Below are 22,294 nucleotides of genomic sequence, written 5' to 3'. Positions count from 1 at the left end.
TTAAATAAAAACATTTCCACAATATTAAAATCATTAAAAAAAACTCGGAATACTATTACAAATTACAAAAAAAATTAAAATTACATAATTCAAATCCTAAAAATTAAAAATTACATAATTAAAATCCTAAAAATTAAAAAATACTCCCCCCGTCCACGAATAGGAGTCTCATTTCTATCTGACATGGGTTTTAATAAATGTTAAGAAAAGTGAGTGGAAGAAAATTAGTGAAATAGGGGTCTCACTTGTATATATTAGTTTTAAATGATATGTGAGTGGAATGAGTTAGTGGAGTGTGGGGTCTCTTTACCATTTTTGGTAATTATGAACCGAGACTCCTATTCGTGGATGGACTAAAATGGAAAAAGACTCACTACTCGTTGCCGAATTTCGCCCAAATATGATTGATTAGATCTTTTTGTAGCTCAATGTGGGCTCTTGTATCGCGCATTGTGTGTCTTCTTTCGACTCGGCGTGGGGGAGACCTTGCGGTTGAGCTTGCGGCTTCATCCTCGTCGTAAAAGTTAGCCGCCCTCGGTCCTTCGTAAGCTATAATCATGTTATGCAAGATAATACACGTGTACATGATGTCGGCGATATTCTTAACGTACCACAGCCGAGACGAGGCCTTCACAATGTTGAATCGACCTTGAAGGACCCCAAAAGCTCTTTCGACGTCTTTCCGAGCAGACTCTTGACGCTCCGCAAAAAGAATCCATCTCGGATCTTGCGGATTGCTGAACGTCTTCACGAAAGTCGACCACCTTGGGTAGATACCATCGGCGAGATAATAACTCATGTGGTACGCATTTCCGTTGATGGTGAAGTCGATCGCCGGTGCTACACCATTCAAAACATCATCGAAGAGTGGTGAAGAATAGAGCATGTTCAAGTCGTTGTTGGATCCGGCAACACCGAAATATGCATGCCAAATCCATAGGCGGTAGTCGGCGCCCGCTTCAAGGATAAGCGTTGGGTCGCCGCCTTTGTGGCCGCTTAAGTATTGCCCCCTCCAAGTAGTCAGGCAATTCTTCCACTTCCAATGCATGCAGTCAATGCTACCTAGCATACCGGGAAAACCGTGGACTGTTTCGTGAAGATGAAGCAACCGTTGACGATCTTCGGTGGTGGGTGCTCGAAGGAATTCCTCGTCGAAAGCAGAACGAACGCCGTCGCAAAAATATTTTAGGCATAGGATTCCAGTTGACTCGTCTACATGCAAATACTCGTCGAAGAGGTCAGCCGTTTGCCCAGTAGCAAGTTGTCGGATGGCAAAAGTACACTTTTGCAATGCCGAGAGACTTTGCCAACCGGATGCGTCTACACCTGATTGAAAGTATTCAACACGGGTGGACAATGTGTTGACAATACGCATAAACAACCGTTTTGACATGCGAAAACGGCGCGGAAAGTAATCTTCTGGATACCGCGGCTGGTCGAAAAAATAGTCGGCAACGAGCCTTTTGTGGGCTCCCTCCCAATCATGATGGATGTAGCGACGTTTTGATCTAGTTGGTTGAGGAGAAGGGGCGGGGGTATTGGCGGCGACATAGGCTTCATAGGCGGCACGATATTGTTCCTGGTATTCTTGTTCTTCGCACTCCGTTTCCGCAATGAGATCGGTGAAATTCATTTTTGAATTTTTTAGAGAGGGTTTAAGTGAGATAGGAAGATGTAGATGATTTAGTATGAAAAAGTATGAATGAGAGATTATTTTGATGTGAAAAGTGGATGATGAATGTGTATATTTATATAAAAAAAATCCAAAAAAGCATCCATAAACGGCTCTATTTTTTGGGAATCTAAAAATACATTTTTTTAAAATTTTTGGTATTATTTCGAATTATTTCTGAATTTTTTTATTCAGAAAAATCAATTTTGCCAACGGCTTATCGTGACACGTCAGCGGCACGGACGTGCTCTTAGCTAATAGCAGCGCCGTGCCGCTGGCACGGAAGGACGGCTTGCAGCCGCGGACGAGCTCGTCCTTGTCGCTGGCACGGACGGACGGACGACTTTTTCCCTATGGCCGTGGATGCTCTAAATAAGCATGTGTAGGAAAATGAATGTATTTGACGATAAAAAGGAATTCAAGCATGCCAAAATCATTGGTTGAAATTCAATAAAATTAAAATATCAATGAAGTAACCTGTACAACAAAATAATTTTAATATCTATTAAAATGTTATTAGAGATTTACCCTTTCTCCACAGGTTCTACACTTAATTTAAATATAAAAAATAAACAATAATTATGCATTTTTACAATAGAGTGAACTTTTAATTTGATCTCTGTAAAATGGGGTTTGCATATTTTTTATCCCTGAACACAAAAAAATATCACCGCATGTTCTTGGAAAATCATTAATCATATTTGATGTCATTCTCCAATTATTTTTTCCCATTCTGCCCCCAAAATTTTTTGAAGGCATACTTCATCTAAATTTATTGATATTTTATAAATTCAAGTCTAACATTAGTAGTATTATTTTTAAATTTCAATTTATATAAAAATACATTATGCATATAAAGGGGAGTGATCAATTGCTAACTAATTATCAATCACAAACTAAGACTAAATCTTAGCCATTAGATCAGAAGATCTAGTGGTTGAAATAATGCCATATGGATTATATTTTTAATTAAGAAAATTAATAAATAAAATTAGAGGGTATTAATGTCAATTCTTTATCATTAAAATCATCTTAAAACTTTTTAAATTTATGTAACTCTCTCGATTTAAATTATTTTTTTACAAAAAATATATCAAATTAAAGATAATTTTATAAGGATTCCAACGAGATCTCAATTGCATATGTTCCGACGACATTCGGATGATGAAATTTGATATTTTTTATTTTAGTTTTCGTAAATGTTGATAACCAGATTTTTATCAACAAATACATCAAAAAATCTCAATAAAACAATGTAAAAATCTCAATAAATATGTGTTGATATTTTCTTGTACTAGTGTTGATATTCTTATGTCATATTGTTGATATTTGTAATACACTATGTTGATATAAAAAACATTCACAAAAATTATCATATGATAACATAATGACGATATTACCCTTTTGTTGATATTTTGTCTACTATTTATTGAGATTCGTAAGATTTAATCTCATCCACTCATTTTAAAATCTAAGGATGGAGATTTGGTCTTGATTTAGGATTAGAGTGTTATAAGCATTAGAATATGACCCTGCATATAAATATATAATAAATGAAAATTACGCATTACAATTTTCAGGATATATTACTGCATATATTTGTACAACTAAAAATATATGACTACCCATGAAAATAATTTCTAAAAATAAAATTTGTATATTTTTTAATTGCTATCTACTCCTATATACTGTATGTATATTTTATTTTCATATAAATTGAAAAGTATTTGAATCCTTACAATATCAAGAATTTAAATTAAGTATGCTCAAAAAGAGTTTAAGGGCAAAATGACAAAAATATAAATAGAAAAGAACTTGAAATGCGATTAATGAGTTTCTAAAGACTTAGTGATGATAGTATATTTTTTAAGTTCAAAGACATAAAAACATGCAAAATTCATTTTCTAGAGACCAATTTTAAAATTTATTCTTTACAATAATAGTTCTAGTATCCAATTAGATTTTAAAAAATAAAATAAAAAGCGAGATCCGTATGTTATGCATATGAATGGATCAAATTTAAAGAATGCATACTGAGATTTGATAGGCCTACCTTATAATTTTGTCACATCCCACGTTATGGACCCGTGATTTGGCACCTATAAAAGTCGACATTGAAAAATGGGAAACGACATTAATGTCCAGCCCACAAGTCTTTGACTCACAATAAATTTAAAATTTTCGACTGCTTTCTACTTCAATCAACACTCATTTCACAAATGCGAAGTTTCTTCCCAACCATACAACACTCGCTATGTGCTAGTTCTACAATCTAAATCCTCTTCACAAATGGACTATATTATCATCTCTCATCAATTTCAATCAGTTGAGCTATAATCATCAACTAGAGAACCACCACATATTTTTCGTAACAAGAAAGGAAAAAAGTATACATAGGGGATGTAGAGTGTCTACAAGGGTGATTGCATTTTATCCAAATTTATGATGGGTTGATACATAGGCAATAATCAAAATCTGGTAAATATACAGTTGCCAAACTAGGACTTGAATGGATTGGCATCAACATCCACATGTAGACCCACCAAAAACTCAATTGTGTTTCTCACACAAGCGTGAAACACCCCAGCTAGCCTCTCCTGAATCAGTTAGAGAGTCGAGCGGCTACCAATGGATTCTCAAGATACTACAGAGCAGGCAGCAAATGTCCTTGCATGAATAGCTGAGTATACATTCTGAATTGCATTCCTCCTCCAACGGCAGGAAATGGGAAGCGCAAGATTAACTACTGTTGTATTTTTATCCTTTTACCGTGTTTCTGATTTGTTTCGTTCGTTGCCAGAATTTGGACCACCAAGATTTGCTCACTACGAAAGTGAGAACAAATGAAAACAAAATTACAGAAGTAGCACTCATAGAAGGCAACTTTGATAGGGTCTTTGTGTACATCATTGGTGTTGATGTATCGATGCAGATTGATGCGAATCTTTCCCTGGGTTGCCTTCTCCTATGAATTGGAAACATATTAAAGAGCAATTATTTAATCTAAGATGAAGGCTGAGGTTAAAGATGCAAGAAAATACTAACAAATAACGGTGAGTAAATATAATGGACATTCATTAATTATAGTTTCAATAAGCCATCAAGCCTAAAATAACAAAGTAAAAAGACTCAACAACTTCAAAGTCACTACTGTCTGCAACTATATTAAAAATTAACAACTTTAAATTCACATGTCGCCAAAAATCTGGACAATGAGGACCACTTTTTCAAACTATAGAGTTCAAATGGCCATGTAAGAAAAGAAATGTAAATGTACACATAATGCCTATGGGATGTGATCAAATGAAAACTCTAAATATTGTACAAACTCAAAACTATGATCTTGACCATTGAAAAATGTCAACAGATCACAAAAAAGCATCAACAGGAAAATGTCAACAAAATTTCAACGGTAGTCAATGATTGATGTTGTGTTGATATTGTGTTGACATTAAAATCTTGAAATTTTACTCTGTGTTGATATTGTATTGAAAATGTGTTGATACTGTAATGAGGAGTTTTGAGTTTGTACAATATATAAGTTTGCAATTTATCACTACCCCTAATGCCTATATATGCATACATAATAGCAAAAAAGCAGCACAAGAAACTGGATGCAACATACCATAGCATATCCTTTATCGATTTCAACCAATGTGTTTCACTTTTGCTTCTGACGTCTGAACTTTGGTCTGCCACATCTTTAACATGAGTTCCAGGATAATAAACAGTTATAATCCAATACTTGGATAAGATATAATTTGAAAGCTGCTAGTCAGTTCAAAAGAAAACCTTCTCTATTGTCTTGAAGAACACCTTCAGTTTTCCTAAGAGATGCCAACCCTTGAACCAGTTCTCGTTCTGCATCACTAAGAAAGTTGTGGAAGCACGCACATCAGACAAAAAAAATCTAACAATGGTTAATATTAAATGGAACGAAGTCATGTTTGTGTTAGTATGTGTTATAGCAACATAATTGAAGAGATCATTTTCAACAAGGATTCCCAAAAAGAACCACACCATTCTTGAAAATTTGTAGTTCAATACACACATTACATAATGTTGACCTGAAATCAGAAGTTAAATTGAATGATAATTCTTTGGTGGAGAACATGGGCTAGGGGTTTTATTTCAAATGGTTATTCTTTCTATGGAGAGGTCTGGTTGTGCATGACGCAAAAGCAGCGTACCAAATTACCAATAAATTGAAATTTCACTTGGTAGATTGACACTCTACTGCAGTCAATCAAAGAGCCTTGCCTCTCTTCTACAATACCCATGGATGTCTCAGTTTAAAGCAAGGTCTAGTTACACAACAGATAGCTTGGCTAGACACAAAGAAAATCAATCTTTCTCCAAGAAACAGACATTTGTATGACCCCAAGTACTCTCTTTTGGATTCAGGGAACAACTCTCGGAGCTATTTTTCCTTATAGAAGAGACAGGAGTGAAACAATCAAATCTATTGATATTGGAAGACCCAGCTGATTCTTCCGTAGTATCATTTCCGGGTCTAATGGAATTCATAGCTATAGGAAAGCCTCAGACATATATTTTCTTTTGACCATATTACGGTTGCTATTACGATATACTGATGTAGAGAGGGAATGAATTCAAGAGCATCGCTTCTACACCTCAATACTGCTTAACCAAAAACAAATGAAATCTCTATACATGGAAGCCACATAAAGTTAACTAATATAAAGAGATCAGATCTCCCTCCCCCGAATAAAATATAAAGGGTCGATTCAAATTTACTTGATGCAAACCTTATATGCTTTGGGATCTGAACATCCACAGTGAAATAGTGATCACCCCGTACAGAAGGTTTTCTTATATTTGGCACGCCCATGTACGGCAGCCTTAAGTTTTGTCCTGGCTGAGTCCCGGGGGGGATCTGAAGATCCTTTATACCTTCAACAGTATCAACCTGCAGTTTGAATGGAAAGATTTTCTTAGTTCAAGTACAATGCAGTTTATCATGACTCTATAATAATTCACCTGATCGTTGCTTTGTATCATAAAGATCAAGAGAAATGTATTTTAAAGTTTTCAGTTTTATATATTAAAACCCTTTTTTATTCATACATGTTAACATACTTAACTCATTTAGAAGAGAGGGTAACCAGGCGGACAGAATCATGCAGAAGCTTTCATGTAAAGTGATTACAAAGAATAAAGATGAGAGTATATCAGTAGGAGGTTGGACAAATTTTAGAATCACCTTGTGTAGCTAAGTTTATTTTTCTTTTTGTAGCCAAAGAAATGAAAATATTGATTGCACAACAATGGAGAACTCTGAAAGGCTGTACCTTTTTAAGAACCCCAAGGATTGCTTCTGTATAGTCAACATCCACTCTTGAGTATAGATTCATACCATCTCTCTTAATTCCTTGTTTCTCATCAATATGGAGGACAAGATATAAATCACCCGCTATACCCCTGTATGTACATAAATACCAGGCACGAAACATTTTTAAATATATTTACAAGTTAAACAGACCAATACAGAATTTTACATTACATATGCTGCCCAAAGATTATTTTAGGGTACAGAAGATAATATTTAACTAGCCATTCGAGTGCTGCTCGCAAACAATACTTTACCCACATCTCCATTAAACAGGAAGTTGTAGGAGTGCTGCCTCTTAGCCAAATAAAGTTAAACTGATATCAACACAACTAACAAGAGCCCATGTTAGTCTTTTCTGTTTAGGCAAAAAATCCTTCACCTAACAGAAAGAGAAACTACTACCCTGTATGTCATTCATTTCCAAACTACAACTGCCTCTTAAGCTTATGATTTTCTGTTCATGATGTCAATCAAGCAGATTGCTTGGTACCACAAACTATATCCAGAACACTGCAATCAGAACTGTTTGTGCCTGAAGGAACAAGAATGCAGCTAACTACTTGACTACAAGCACCAAATGTACCTGACAATATGACTTGGGCAGAGAAGCACGAAATAGCATTCCATAAAAGAGCCAAGTGGACCCAATAACTTCATCAACAAATTCAAAATCAAGACTAAATAAACAAACCTCATGCTATCAGAATTTCCTTCTCCTCGGACCTGCATTCTAGCTCCCTCCTCAACGCCAGGTGGAATAACCACCTCAATGCTCCTATGTGCTTGAACTCTGCCATGGCCATTGCATCTGCCACACTTATCAGTAATTATCTTCCCGACACCTTGGCATTTTGAGCAGGATGTCACCTAGAGGTCACAGAATTATCTACACATAATGTTAAAGCAAGAACTGGAGTTAAACCTCTCAGCTTCTAGGCCCACACAAGATTTATGAAGTGATACATCTTCCCATTTGAAGGTCTATATGATTTGAACTTATAGACGTCTGCTGAGAAGGTTGTAAGAAGTACTCAGTTAATTTGTGAAGAAAATATAATTATAATTCTCAAAAAATTTCTGGGTCTTAGCAGCTGGTTTAGAAAAAAAAAGATCCTAACTTATATAAAAATGAAATCAGAAGTTTATAAGATGTCATCATACGAGCTTAGCAAACATCCTCTGCTAAAACAGATAATGTACTGCAGCATCACACAAATATATCCAACACAGCGAGAGAATTTAATAATGTGTATCTGACAGAAAGTCGGATGTACTAAGCTTTAGATACAGCGACGAAATAAATATTTTTCTGGAGCATTGCATATTGACACATGCAGATACCTGAGATATAACTCCAAATGGTGTTTTTTCTGTTTTCATTATCCGTCCTCTACCTCCACACTCAGCACATGTTTTTAGGCAACTGTTGGACTTTGCACCCGTTCCACCACAATCATCACATGTTTTAAAATATGGTACTTCGACATCACGTTTCCCCCCAAAAATGGATTCTTCGAAGCTCAAATACAAATCGCATCTGCATATCAATGCAGTGATAGATTAGCCATTCTGATTCATGACAACAATTTAACCAAACTACATGAACTTGATACCCTAATGGATTACAGTAAATCAAGGTCCCTGTGAGTCGGCTTGAAGCTCAATTTTATGAGGTAGGTTGATCGTAAATTGATCTATTTGTAAGTTAATTTCATCTGATAACCACGAAACATGATAAAACTCAAACAATACAGTAAATTTAGTTAAAGATACTCTAATGGATTATTACCGAATGTCAAGATTCTGTCTGCTATTCCCTCTAAAGTTAAAGTTGAAGCCTGATTGCTCACCGCTTCCTCCAAAAAAGTTGCTAGGTTCACCAAAGTATTCAGCAAAAACTTCAAAAGGGTCCACCTACAACATGTAATTTACACAAAATAGTTGGACCCCAAACCAAATAACTGGATAGGGGTAGCAGCAAATAAAAACATGAAAGTAGTAAATACATATTTTGGACGAAAAAGTAATAATGATAGTTGCGAAGAATGCCACAGATACATGATCTTACCCCTTGTGGACCAGAACTTGTTGCGTCAAATTCTCCACGAAGACCTTCCTCGCCAAAACGATCATAGACAGACCTTTTTTCAGAGTCTGACAGAACCTAAAACAGCAGTTTTTTTACCAGAGAGTCAAAAGAAGACAATTGTCATAACAATACACCTAATCATTCGATGAAATGAAGAAGAGCATCAATTGGCAACAATCATATACTGGAATTAGTACACCATAGTGTTTAGACTCAAACAAAAATATAGAGAAGAAAAGAAGAACGAATAAAGGCATCAGAACCGGTCTTTAGGTCCTTGTACTATAATATTACGTTTATTCAATAGGTCCATGTACAATTTTTTATGTTTCAATTCCTATACTAATCTCATCGCAACACATCACTTTTGACTAAATCGCCAACATTTCAGTTACAAAGGAACAACTGAACCCAAACTAGAAGTACAAGGGAATATAATTTACAAAACAAAAGTTAAATGTCCAAAGTCCTATTGAAATTAAAGTATAGATTTTGTTTCAAAAACTCTAGTTTTTGTATAGTTTATATCAAACAAAATTTTAGTTTAACAGACTTGAAATTGTTTTTAAATCATATTTCTATAGGAAAAGAAGTTAATACATTTGCAGGACCTAAAAATATTAGTATAACATTAATATCGTATATCGCTATTTTATTTTATAATCAATTCTATTCCAAAATCTCTTTCCAATTTTACTATACATTATGGAATTAGAATATTTTATTTGAAATAAATAGTATAGAGATACAGAGATGTGATTTGCCATGAATATACTATCAAGCATATATGCATGACATCAAAGGAGAAGAGTTGAGCTAAACTTTCATGAACGAGTGCCGTTTCTTGCATAGGCACGAAATGTTTCAGATAAAAGAATTTGACCACAATAGTACAGTACAGTGGCAATATAACTTTACCTCATAAGCAGCAGCTATTTCTTTAAATTTTTCTTCAGCACCAGGACCCTTGTTCATATCAGGATGATACTGCATTCACACGCACTGAGTTACTAAAGAGACAAAGCCTGGAAATTTAACTAGTAAAGATTCAAGTAAGCAGAATATCTGGGACTAGAACAGGAACTGTAATCAAAAGGAGATAATTCATTCACACACACATAGATATATACTCAATGCAAAACCGAAGCACAACACAACCAGTCACTATACGTCTATAAACAGTCATGGTTACAACGGGCCTTTGTTAAGAAAACAAAACATGTAAAATCATCAATTAATCGATGAGTAGTAACTTTTTTAATACACCTCAGTTACTCCGCTTCAAACTCTCCGGCATTTCGACAACACCATGCAGCAGCATTGAATGATTGCATTGGCATACACACAAAACGACTTAAACAGTTACCTTCCTAGCAAGCGATCGATAAGCAGCTTTAATTTCTTGTAGAGTGGCATTTTTACTGACACTGAGAACAGAATAGTAGTCGGAACTGGAGGCTCTTTTGGCGGCGGCAACAAAGGGAGTAAAACGGCGACGTCTGGTGCCACTGAAGTAAATCGAATGGGGAGCTCTGAGCTTTAAAGATGGGAAAACTGTGGCGGAGAATCCCAAATTCTTGACCTTGTGAGGAGACAAATAGTTCGAATTGCAGAAGATGAAATTAGGGTTTATGGAATTTGAATAGTTGGATCGCGAAATAGGGTTTTGGGATAATTGCATCTTTGTTAGAGATGCAATTGGGAATAAAGGGTTTCTGTTCAAGTTGAGGTTCATTTGGGTGTATGTAGTAGTGTTGTCATGGACAGTTGCTCATGGATATGCATAAATATAGAACTGGTGTTTGAAAGCAAAAATAATTGAATTGAATTATTAAATTCCTTCATAAATATAGAGAACTTTTTTATGATGAATTTAAAAAACCAGGCCAATTACAAATTACAATGTTTTCTAAACAAATCCTACGACGATATTTTACCCACTAGCTAGTGGTAGAGGATCACACAATCCGTTAGTAATTTTACAATCAGAGGAAGTTCAAACAACCACAGCCATTTGCAATCATCTTCTATCTGCTCTTTGAAAGCTCATCCATCAACAAATGTGCCACAGATTTGTATCCCATCTCTCTTGCTACAAACACAAAAAGTACTAGAAAGTATTAATAGCAGTGTTGAGGCTGTAAAACAAGTTCATGACCAAAAAAAAAACTAGGAGAAACCTTTATATATGGCAATTCCAGTAGGAATCATCTTCCTCCTCTTCATACAGAATGAGCTGTTCATATCCAGAAAATGTAACGGTTGAAGAACAAAGAAAACAATCCGAATATCTTAAAAATTGCAAAATTCGAGTGAAGATCAGATGCAGGAGTATAGTTAACCTGTTGCATATCCAGTGAGGTTTGGTTCCTGTATCCTCTATGCAATGAGGGCACATCCATTCTTTATTCATTCTCACTTCCTCCATTTCTAGCATGTAACGAATGTCCATAACAATCTAAGAAGACAGATTTTTATCTTCATTTGTTATGTTCAAACAGATTGCTCGGCTTACCTTCACCATATCTGATCTTGAGGCAGGCTCGACAAAGGATACCATTGGCATACTGAGCACTCTGTTTTACCTTCAAGAAGGGTTGTGGGTAATGTCTTTTTAATCATGTTATGAACCATATAGGATAGGAACAAAAGGTGAGCTAGGATTTGAGACTGACCTATGCACGGTTGCTTTATGTCCCTATCACCACAACGTTTGCAATCTTCTTCACCACAGAGTTTCTTCTGCCTGTTTAGGAATCAGAACAACCAAAATCAAATTTGACATGAGCATGTTTGTTTTGGCTGCCAGAGATCTATGATGCTACATCAAATGTATCTCAATACAAATATACACAAACACAAGAAAGTTTTATCAACTTTCTATTGCTCCTAATATCACAAACAATAAAACCAAACCAGATCAAACTCTCTACACCCACCATCGGAGAGATAAAAGGCGTTAGTATCAGGTCCATGATCAACTGTCAAAGGTATGTGATATGCATGAAAATTTTGAGATAATAAAATGTTGCAAAAAACCCCTCATGTCAAAAAAAAAAAAAAAATTGCACCAGATTCCGTTGCATTTTCAAAAGATAATTTACCTCTTCCCTTTTCATCATTCATTCCACAAATGTCCTCCATTAGAGTTGTAGTAGTCAAGTGAATATGGGCATTTCCGGCCAAAAATTAGAAGGGAAGCAGTATAGACAAAGGGGATTCGGTGCAGTTCTTTTCACACGAGGGGGTTTCGCACAACATTTTTGTATCATTTTCATTCAATACTCACAACTGCACGTATAAAATCAAGTTTTTATTTCAAAGAATCCATGTAACATGTTCATGGTTTCCATGAGAATACTAAAAGTACTCAAAGATAAACTACAAAGAAAGTGCTTATACATTTCCAAATTAGCTCATTCCAAACTCTAGTAAATGTAAATGAATCATAAATGCCTATAGATTCCTAAAACTATCTCATCCACACACTAATCTCATACCAAAAACTGGAAACAATAAAGCAGAAACAGATTAGGGCAGAGAGAACCTGCAGAAATGGCAGCAAATGCCATAAACTGGATCATACAAACTCCCTCTCTCCTTAGACACGCAGCGCCGCCTCAAAGCTTCTTGCGAAATCACACTCCGTCTAGAGCGCCTCTTTACACCATCACCAGTTTCATCGCCATCACTACCTTCCAAGTAACTCACTTTCCCTGCATCCAACATAAACAAATCGAAATCAAAACAAAATCAGCTATTTACACTAACAATCGATTGTTTGTAATATCCACGCACCGATTCCTGGTGGCAGCGATATTCCCCCCAATCGAGCTGATCGCCGCAAAGGGGCGGCGCTGTAGTCGACTTTGCAGTATTTTCTTTTTTGAGATTTCTCGGATTTCGTCGATGAATTCAGAGACCGCAGCTCCGTCAAGGTTTTTTGAAGCCCTAAATTAGCCAGCCGCGTCTGTAATTTCGGCAGCGGTGTTAGAGAATTGTATGGATTTTGCAAATAGAAAACACCACAAAATCACGTGTTTTGAATTGGGAGAGGGAAAACTAACCTGATTTTCGACGATGCGAGCTTTTCTGAGTTGTTCGTAGTCGGATTTAGCTTTGAATCTTCCCATTTTTTCGCTCAGTTGTTTGTTAGTGTGGCGAATTGGGGGAGGGAAAACTAACCGCTTTGTTTTTCAAATGTTCAACGGCTATTTTTCTTCTGTTAATCTGACGGATCCGAATCGTGGGAATCGGATTCAAATTCAAGTCAATTTATCAAGTTAACGAAGTTATCCAAAACTCATACTATATCACATTATCATTTCCTCCATTTCTATATCATATAACAATTCTCACAATCTCATGCATGTCCGCATATTTCTCCTCCAGCAATTTAATTTGAATTTTTTAACGTTTTATAAAATTAAAATAAATAACATTATCAATAACAAAATAACTTCAATAAAATTCATAAAAATTACATTAATTGTGATACCTATAACACAAGATAAAGAGAACTTCAATGCTGAATGTTTGAGTGTGTCCAAATTTCTACAATAAGATCGGCTTGAAAGTGGCTATGGATTTGTTCTTCACACATAGAAGCGCATCGATTTGCGACCTCATGGAATTCTGGAGGCACACCTTGAGTTGTTGGCTAACTTGTGACCCCTGAGCTAGAACCCCCTATGGCATCTTACCAAACAGGCGTACCTTGAGTATATAATACTCCCTCCGTCCCACTTTAGAGTCCCGGTTTAATACTTTTGGATGTCCTACTTTAGGAGTCCCGGTTGGAATATTCCATAAATGGTAATAGGCCCCACATTCCACTCACCTTTTTCCATTCACATTTTATTATAAAACTAATATATAAAAGTAGGACCCACATTCCACTATCTTTTTTTACCAACTTTCCTTTATACTCCCTCCGTCTATGAATAGGAGTCCCATTTTTATTCGGCACGAGTTTTAAGAAATGTTAAAAAAAGTGAGTGGAAGAAAGTTAGTGAAATAGGGGTCCCACTTGTATATATTAGTTTTAAATGATATGTGGGTGGAATGAGTTAGTAGAATGTGGGGTCTCTTTACCATTTATAGTAATTATGAACCGGGACTCTTATTCGTGGACGGACCAAAATGGAAAAACGGGACTCCTATTCGTGGATGGAGGGAGTATTTCTTAAAACCCGTGTTGAACTCAACCAGGACTCCTAAAGTGGGACGGAGGGAGTACATGCATATATGATATCGAAGACGTATGATCGACCCGATAAGAAACGAGTCCAATAAAATTCGACTCATTCCATTAATTTATGTATGCTTATGGAATTTCGTGGCATGTTGAAAATTGCCAAACCTATTTGATTGAAATGTCATATAAAAAATCGGCTTAAATTAATGATACTTTGGGATATTTCAAAATATCATCCTTTAAAGTAAGTAAAAGGATTAACCTATAGTATTATTTTTACTAGGCTAATCCACATAAACAAATGCTCCCTAAATATTACTCCCTTCGTTCCATAGTAATTGAGGTATTTCTTTTCGGCACGGAAATTAAGAAAAATTGTGTTATGTGAGTTAAGTAAAGGGAGAATAAAGTAGAAAATGAAAAAGGTAGAGAGATGAAGAGAGAAAAATATGTTGACTTTTGCTAAAAAATGAAATGACTCTATTACTATGAAACGTACCAAAATGACAAAATGACTATATTAGAGCATCCACAATAAGAATAGGTCAGCCATAGGCCAGCCACTCTCTCTCTGTGTCACGTCATCAGCACTAAAAATCCACCTGCCACATCAGCATTTTACTCAAATAGGCTAGCCTTAGGCCAGCCGCAATAAAAAATAATTCAAAAATAACTACATTTACGGAAATAAATTTACGATTAAATTACGGAATTAAATTTACGAGACATATACGGGAAAATTCATTCATTTCATTAAAAAAAAGGTACATAGATAAAAAAAAATACATGATTTTTTTTTAAAAAAAATGGGCTTCCACACACGAGTCCCGCCACTCTCTACTCCTCGTCGTCGCCGCCGCCGTCCTCGCCGCCACCACCCGGGGTATCTGAGCCCGCGTCTGAACCCCCCACCAGTGCCCTCAAGGCATCCAAATCCACCTGCATGTTCTCGAGCATCGAGTGGAGAAACCTCTTCTCCGTGAGGTCAGTTGCGGCCTTCCACTCTTGGAAGACCTTGTACATCCGTTCCTCCGTTTTTGCACGCGAGAATAAGGTGTACGCGCGTGGGGGGGGTGCCGAGATGACCTCCTGTGGCGATAGGGGGGATCCTCCACTCGCTGTCCGTTGCGCCCGCTTTTGGCCAACGGGGCGAGGGCGACGAGTAAAGGGTGGAGGGAACGGAAACTCATCAGCATCCGGGGGGAGGTCGTGGGATCCGCCGCTGCTGCCGCTGTAGTCACCGGAATAGTTCAGCCTCTGCTTCTTCAGCCACCCAGCGTCGCACCCCGCCCGGAACTTCTCGGAGTCCTTCAGCAACACATAGCATTCCCAGAAGATGAACTCCTTATACTTTCCCGGCAAGGAGAACTGACTCTCCGCTATCCTCCGGGCGTCCTCCTCATTCTGCCCACGAGTCAGCTGGCGGAGGGCGTTGGCGTACAACCCCGAAAATCGGCCGATCGCCGCCCTAATGCGTTCCCACCCCTTCCAACACTCCTCCCCGCTGTAGTCCTTTCCGTGCGGGCAGTTCCTCCTATATGCTACTCTAATCTTCGCCCACATGTTGACGACCCGCTGGTTGTTCGCAACCAGCGGATCGTCGCAAACTGACAACCACGCCTTGGCCACGCCGGCATACTCATCCTCCGTCCACTTCCTCCGCGTGGAGGTGTCGTGAACAGCGGGCTGCGATGACTCGCCGACCACCTTGCCCTTCCCTTGGTCTTCTTCTTCTTCGGCGCGGCCCGTCCCGCTGGAACGGGAGTGTCCGGCTCCCCGAGATCGATCCTCATCTCATGCAATGACAAAAGGTCATCGCCGGTGAACTGCGTCTCCACTTGGGTCGACGTGTGAGACGAAGCCGTCAAAAATCAAGAGAGGGACGACAGACCGTGTCCCCCCCGGTGACCCCTGCATCCCGGGATGCATACCGGGCTGCATCCCTCCCTGCCATACCGGCATCATACCCATCATCTGCTGCTGCATCTGGGGCATACCTCCCCACCCCGGCGTTGCCTCCCCGCCGCTGGCCTGCACCCCGCCCGGCATCCCCCCCTGGTTCCCCCCCCCCCCCTGCATCCCCCCTGTGCTCCAGTCATCATCCCCATCAACTGTTGCCAAGGGACGTTAAACCCTGGGCCCATCTGGTCCCATCCAGATCCCACGGGTACTGTGGGAGTCGGAGATCCGCTCGTCGCCGGACTGGACTCGTTGTTGTTGTCCATCGCTCGATATTGCTCTTGTACAGAAATTTAGAGAGAGAGAAAACTCGTTAAAACAAGTGGTGCAAATGAAAATGAAACTAAAATCGCATATATATAGGTTTTCAAAAAAAAAATTTAAAAAAAAACGAAAATTGGCATTAGTCGATCGCTGGCCGATCGGCACGCCACAATGGCGGGCAGCGCATCGGCCAGCGCCCTCAAATCGGCTAGCCCACGCCGATTTTTTCGCCGATTCGCGGCTGGCCGATTCCAATAGTTCTACTAGCCGACCGGCTAGCGACGCGAATCGGCTAGCCGGTGGGCTAGCCGCTATTGTGGATGCTCTTACTATGGAATTGAGGGAGTAGTTTAATTCATTTTGCATTGTTAATAACTTGACGTGATTGTATATACTCCCTCTGTCTGCGAATAGGAGTCCCGTTTTTCTATTTTAGTCCGTCCGCGAATAGGAGTACTGGTTCACTTTTACCGTAAATGGTAATAATGTCCCACCTTCCACTAACTCATTTCACTCACTTGGGATCTCCATTCCACTAACTTTCTTCCACCCACTTTTTTTTACATTTCTTAAAATCCGCGCCATCAAGAAATGAGATTCTTAATGGTGGACCGAGGGAGTATATATTGAAGTTGCGAAGAGGTATGATTTTTTTGCTTATGATGCTGCGTTTTCTTTCTATAAGATTAATTGCTACGTGGAATATAACCATTCGCATTTTCTTATGGCCACTACTAGTATTTCACTACAGCCAGTTGATTTTAATAAAGGAAAAGAAAACAAAGATTGTTACATATTTGTCTTCTACTATTATTGATTGGGATAATTTACTCGATCTGATAAAGGTGGAAGAGGTATTGAATAACAAAAGTTCTACGTCGGCCGTGAGAAATTTGGACTTATTGTTATACATTTAAACTTTGTTAGTATTTTTATTTACTTATATCGAAATAAATCGTAATTTATTTTTATATGAACCACTTTATCTGATACGTCTCCATCGTCATTTAACATTATTTGAAATCAATATCCCAATCAGGGGTGGTCTGAGAGTGATATTTACCTATTCCCACCTAGATTTTTTCGTTATTAATTATACTCCATATCTTAACATATTTAATTTAGTATGAAGTTTTACAATAGTAGTAATAAACAATTTCTGGTGATATAAATTGCTACACGTACGCTTCTTCATCGTTTATGGATCAAGATTCATAGCTGATCTAGAAATGCAAGTAGGATGCAAGTGGAAGTGAATTAAGAGAGGAAGGAGTTGTGAATTTAGACCCAACTTAATGAATGTATGGTGCTAGTGAATGCAATGCACTAACTTCGTTCTAGAAACTTCTTCATGTTCTAGACATTAACCCCACCAAATCAATGATGAATATCTTACAACTCTTGTTACCTTAAGTTGATTTATAGAAAGTAGGATTGAGAAAGAAAAAAGTTCGGTATATTTTGAAAATCTTAAAGCATCAATAATCATGTGTAATTTCTTTACAAAAGTGTGTATATATAGAAAAGCATACAGGAACGGAAAAAAATGTTGGTATAGATTTCATTAGTGATAATATATCACACAAAACTCATACCAATAATATATTTAGTACAATTTAAAATTAATACAATACATCAATCTAACTTAAAACTAAATTTATATCATGGAGTAGTTTTTTTTTAATTAATTTTAATACTTAGTATTCCTCATTAAGTCATATTTTTTCGTTCTCAAACCAATTTTTAGTGTATTAGTCTTTGTTTCTCTCTCTGATTTCAATTCCTTCATCCCTTAATTTCTGACAATTGATATTTATTTAAATCAATTTAGTGAGGGCTAAAGATGATATTGGTCAATTTTAATATAATTAGCAATGTGAAAAACTAAAAAAGAAATTGGTGGTATGGGCTTAAGCCCATGTCCCACCATAAGGTGGGTACACGGTACACCTATAGAAGCATATAGTATAATACTCCTATGCCGCAATGAAAGATTTATGTGCTCTAAAAATAACATGAACTAATCATTTTTGCTTGAATAACTTGACAATCATTGATTGTCGTCTACTTAATGACTGTATTTGGGCTTAATTACATGAACTTAGAAATGTATCTACTTAATTATTTACCAGGTAATTTACAATTAGCTACACAAGTTTGAACTTGGTGTACAAAAGTTGTTAGACTTTTGATCCTTACGTATGTATTTCAATGTGTGCTATCCAAATTCAAATTGTTTGTGGTTGGTTTCGTCGGTGTTGCATTGGTTTACTTTTACCAAATCTTGAATTTGTGGGCGTGTGCACGGTTTATGTATTTAGAAATGGTCATGCCCATTCACACGCCAAAACTAGCAACAAAAGTTGGAATTCAAAACTATAGCCCAACTTACAATTCACTATTCTAGATTAAAAAATATTGTCTACATTGATTGAATGAACACACTTGTCCTTCACTACATGTTTAATATTAACTTTCTAACTTATGGTTACCACTCTACATAGTATTTAAGTTTGACCTTTCTTTTCTCCTTTCTAGAAGCTAAAATACACTTAATTTGTAATGTCACTTATACTCTCTACCATTTTTAGTAATAAAATACTTATATACTAGTACTACTATTTCATTTTCCTAATTTATGTGGGGACTATTTTACCTCATTCTTTCGATGTACTATTCATTAAATTATACTTCAATGTGTGGATAATTATAATGCAAAACTACATTTTTTAAACAAATTATATCTGTAACGTATAGAATATGTAATGAGTGATCGTCGGTGCATAGACATGACTAAGGAGCGATTTTTTACTTCTGGCGAGGTAGCTTGTATTGGGAAAAAACGAACAAAAATGTGATACGAAATGGACATAAAACAGTGGGATCTTAAAACTATAAAGGAGATTTTTGTGCTACTACTTTATCATACGGTATATTGGCAGGACGTCTTAGTCAATAAATCTCCTTTAATTTACTCATCTTATGTAATTTATTGAGTGCTGAGCTCACTTATATATAATATAGTTATAGATAAAATTTAGTACTGGCACGCAGATAATTTGGAAAACTACACAACAACAAACAAAAATGTATGTATGTATTTTATTGAGTGCTGAGCTCACAGTTGTTAATTTGGAAAACTGCAAAAAAGTTTTTATAACAAACAAATGCAACATAGAAAACTACACTTAATATCAGTTAACAATCTCATACATATGCAACTTGTAAATTTTTCCACAACCACCCAATATACAAGTGGGATTCTATTGCAAATGGTATTTTTATATTTCGATACCTTATAAGTTATGTGCTACCTTAAACGCCAAATGTAGCAATAATATTAATGGGGCAAAATTTTCATTAGCCATTTTGGTAGCTACACAAAAATTAAATGACTAATATCATGTATCAAGTCACTTGTATTTTCTAACACACTTTGAAATCTATCATATAGGATCATACTTACCCAGTACTATGTGTGTTCTATTAGATAGTCATGTCTTGTTTATATTCACTGATCAATAAGTTGGAGAATGTATATATATAGTTAGTGGACAGATGGTATGATATATATGGTCAGATCAATGATTGATTGCTAATCAAATTAGATCTCATTATTTTTCAACACATTGTTAAAAAATGATTTCAATAATACTTATACCTTTAAATTTTGCAGCAAAATTAAAAACTTTATAGTAGGTTAAAACTGTTCACAAGTCATTATTTTTTGGCATCATTTTTTCATAAATTTATGAAAGAGACGTAGTTGTTGGGGAGCAATATCATTTTCAAAGCCTCATCACCTCTTTACATATATACTCCACTAGTATTAAATATAATCACTAAAAATCAAAACAATCAAGATCTCAGTTGACCCCTTCACATTTGTCTTGTTTCTTGGGTAACAAAAGAGAAACAAACACATGTTGATGAAAGAGATAAGAGGGCACAAATAAAATCCCCAAAACACAAGTTAAAATTTATCAATCAAAGTGCATGTACAAAGGATTTCTGATAGTATATACCGGTTAATTGGACATCGATTTAATAATACAGTGACCTAACTCTATATCCATGATACCACAATCTCTCATTTACAGACAAAGAAGTTGATTGCTGAATTTGCCCCTAATTTCCCAAAAACTTCGAAAACACAACCGCTTGAAGAATCAACGGGGCTTCCATGAATGAATAATCAAGGTGACCAATTTGTACACTTTTGCCTATCTAGTTAAACCCTCATCTTCAAGCAGCTCTTGTTGCGGCTCCATTTTGGAGAAAAAATCGAGCAACTTAGTTTCTCAACTGATTAAGTAGCAATCAACTTCATTGTCAGCAGTTTTGGCTCCAATGGCGAAGCTTAAGTCTTCGCTGCCACACAATGTTAATAAACAAGATGTGAGAGGGACTTCATCAACCTCTACTTCTCTTGATTGACAATTGAACTGACAAACGAATTCATCCAAAGCTTCTTTCATCCACACAGCCGCACAAGCTTCCCGAGCTTCATTCACAGTCATCTGCAAGAAAATGATATGATCCCACATCAGAACTAGTACCATAAAACATCATGTTCACAAAAGTTTGCATTTTTCAGTTAAGGGCATACCCAAACTCGATGGCGAAGGCTTTTCTCTGGCCATACTTCCAATTCCTCGGTGACATACAAGGGAAACATGGATCCCTCATGATACTTCTCTTGGCTTTTGCTCTTGAAAATCCATTCACCCAATTTTTCCTGCAGTAATTGGAAAATAAAAGAGCTTTAGATGATGAATCTAGAGGTGTGAATACAAATATTGGTCTTATCAGAAGAGAAATAAGCCAAAAACTCACCCCTAGAAGGCCAACTACGCCGGCTTCCTCTAAGGTCTCTCGTGAAGCTGCCAGTTCGATATCTTCATCGAGTTCCCATCCACCCTGATGAATTCAATTGCAAATCGAACAATGCTTAGACCAAGGATCAATTATACACTTTGATGTCGTGATTATCGGTTTTTCATCAAAAAGAATTGAGATGTTCATCAATTTTTACCTTAGGGAACATAAGTCTTGCACTCTTTTGAGAGCTGATCAAAAGGATCTCCAAATCTTCGAGTGTGATATCATCGATCGAATGAGTTTTTTTGGTGTCTCTGATTCTATATGGAATACATCTGCATAAATTTGCAGAAACGGGATGAAATATTAGGCACAATTCCATAAATAAACTATTTTAATAAAAAAAAGTACGCCACGGTGGCAATTCAACAAACAGTTGATGAACATTACAGAAAAAAAAAAATCCCCAAATCTAAAGAAGAAATTGAGAATACGTACCCAACAACCTGACGAAATCCCTTATTATAGCGCTGCAAATGCCTCCCGGTGCGAGACGGCATGGCAACAAGCTTCTTGATTTGCATGATTAACAAACGGAAGTGGAAACCCTTGTTTAATTGGGGATAATGATTTAGAAATAAGCGAAAAAATGAATCTTTTTTCCCCGGGAGAAAAGAAACTCCCTCCAACGAAATCAGAAGGCTCAGTAAGTAAAAGAGGGTAAAATTCGGTTAAAAAGCAGTTGCGATTGGCTCCAGAAAAATAGGCAATGCCAACAATCTGCGTCGATGATTTCCTATGTCCAAGAATTAAAAATTGGAAACTGGTAACGGATTCTTGAGAAATAATTGCAAACTAAAATTGATGCTTCTGCTTGTTGTCGTTGAGAGACGACAAATGGAAGGCAATAATTGAAGGTTATTGTGGATAACTGAAATG

General features: G+C 36.9%; 2 protein-coding genes and 1 pseudogene across 6 annotated transcripts; all 3 read right to left on the bottom strand.

Annotated features, from left to right (window-relative positions):
• Nucleotides 1-4,012: 4,012 nt before the first annotated feature.
• On the bottom strand, nt 4,013-10,849 carry LOC125189111 (uncharacterized). Of its 4 annotated transcripts, none has more exons than XM_048086324.2 (11): nt 10,481-10,849; nt 10,033-10,101; nt 9,094-9,189; nt 8,815-8,939; nt 8,367-8,562; nt 7,717-7,892; nt 6,985-7,114; nt 6,442-6,602; nt 5,465-5,541; nt 5,298-5,373; nt 4,013-4,637 (listed from the first exon to the last, which is right to left on the bottom strand). In XM_048086324.2, exons 1-11 carry the CDS (start codon nt 10,847-10,849, stop codon nt 4,430-4,432), a joined length of 1,683 nt encoding a protein of 560 aa, XP_047942281.1. In that variant the 3' UTR covers nt 4,013-4,429. The 4 variants fall into 4 exon arrangements, 2 of the variants coding, with proteins under 2 accessions (XP_047942281.1, XP_047942282.1); XM_048086325.2 differs by having other exon boundaries at nt 5,298-5,364; XR_007170829.2 differs by having other exon boundaries at nt 4,566-4,637; nt 5,298-5,364; nt 5,465-5,533.
• Nucleotides 10,850-10,960: 111 nt separating this feature from the next.
• On the bottom strand, nt 10,961-13,436 carry LOC125189112 (uncharacterized; annotated as a pseudogene). Its single transcript, XR_016130721.1, has 8 exons — nt 13,182-13,436; nt 12,913-13,084; nt 12,662-12,830; nt 11,790-11,860; nt 11,630-11,699; nt 11,457-11,544; nt 11,295-11,350; nt 10,961-11,206 (listed from the first exon to the last, which is right to left on the bottom strand). The product of XR_016130721.1 is annotated as an uncharacterized LOC125189112 (transcript).
• A 7,051-nt stretch (nt 13,437-20,487) lies between these two features.
• Nucleotides 20,488-22,294, bottom strand: LOC125186027 (nudix hydrolase 18, mitochondrial-like). Its single transcript, XM_048082328.2, has 5 exons — nt 21,854-22,294; nt 21,570-21,690; nt 21,371-21,454; nt 21,144-21,272; nt 20,488-21,054 (listed from the first exon to the last, which is right to left on the bottom strand). The coding sequence occupies exons 1-5, from the start codon at nt 21,937-21,939 to the stop codon at nt 20,836-20,838; spliced, it is 639 nt and encodes a 212-aa protein (XP_047938285.1). The 5' UTR covers nt 21,940-22,294; the 3' UTR covers nt 20,488-20,835.

This window comes from Salvia hispanica, chromosome 5 (assembly GCF_029641045.1).
Source record: "Salvia hispanica isolate PSC_SH4W2 chromosome 5, Shi_PSC_v1, whole genome shotgun sequence".
Taxonomy (NCBI): Eukaryota; Viridiplantae; Streptophyta; class Magnoliopsida; order Lamiales; family Lamiaceae; genus Salvia; species Salvia hispanica.
The sequence above is the reverse complement of the archived record's forward strand: the minus strand, read 5'-3'. Positions and strand labels throughout refer to the sequence as shown.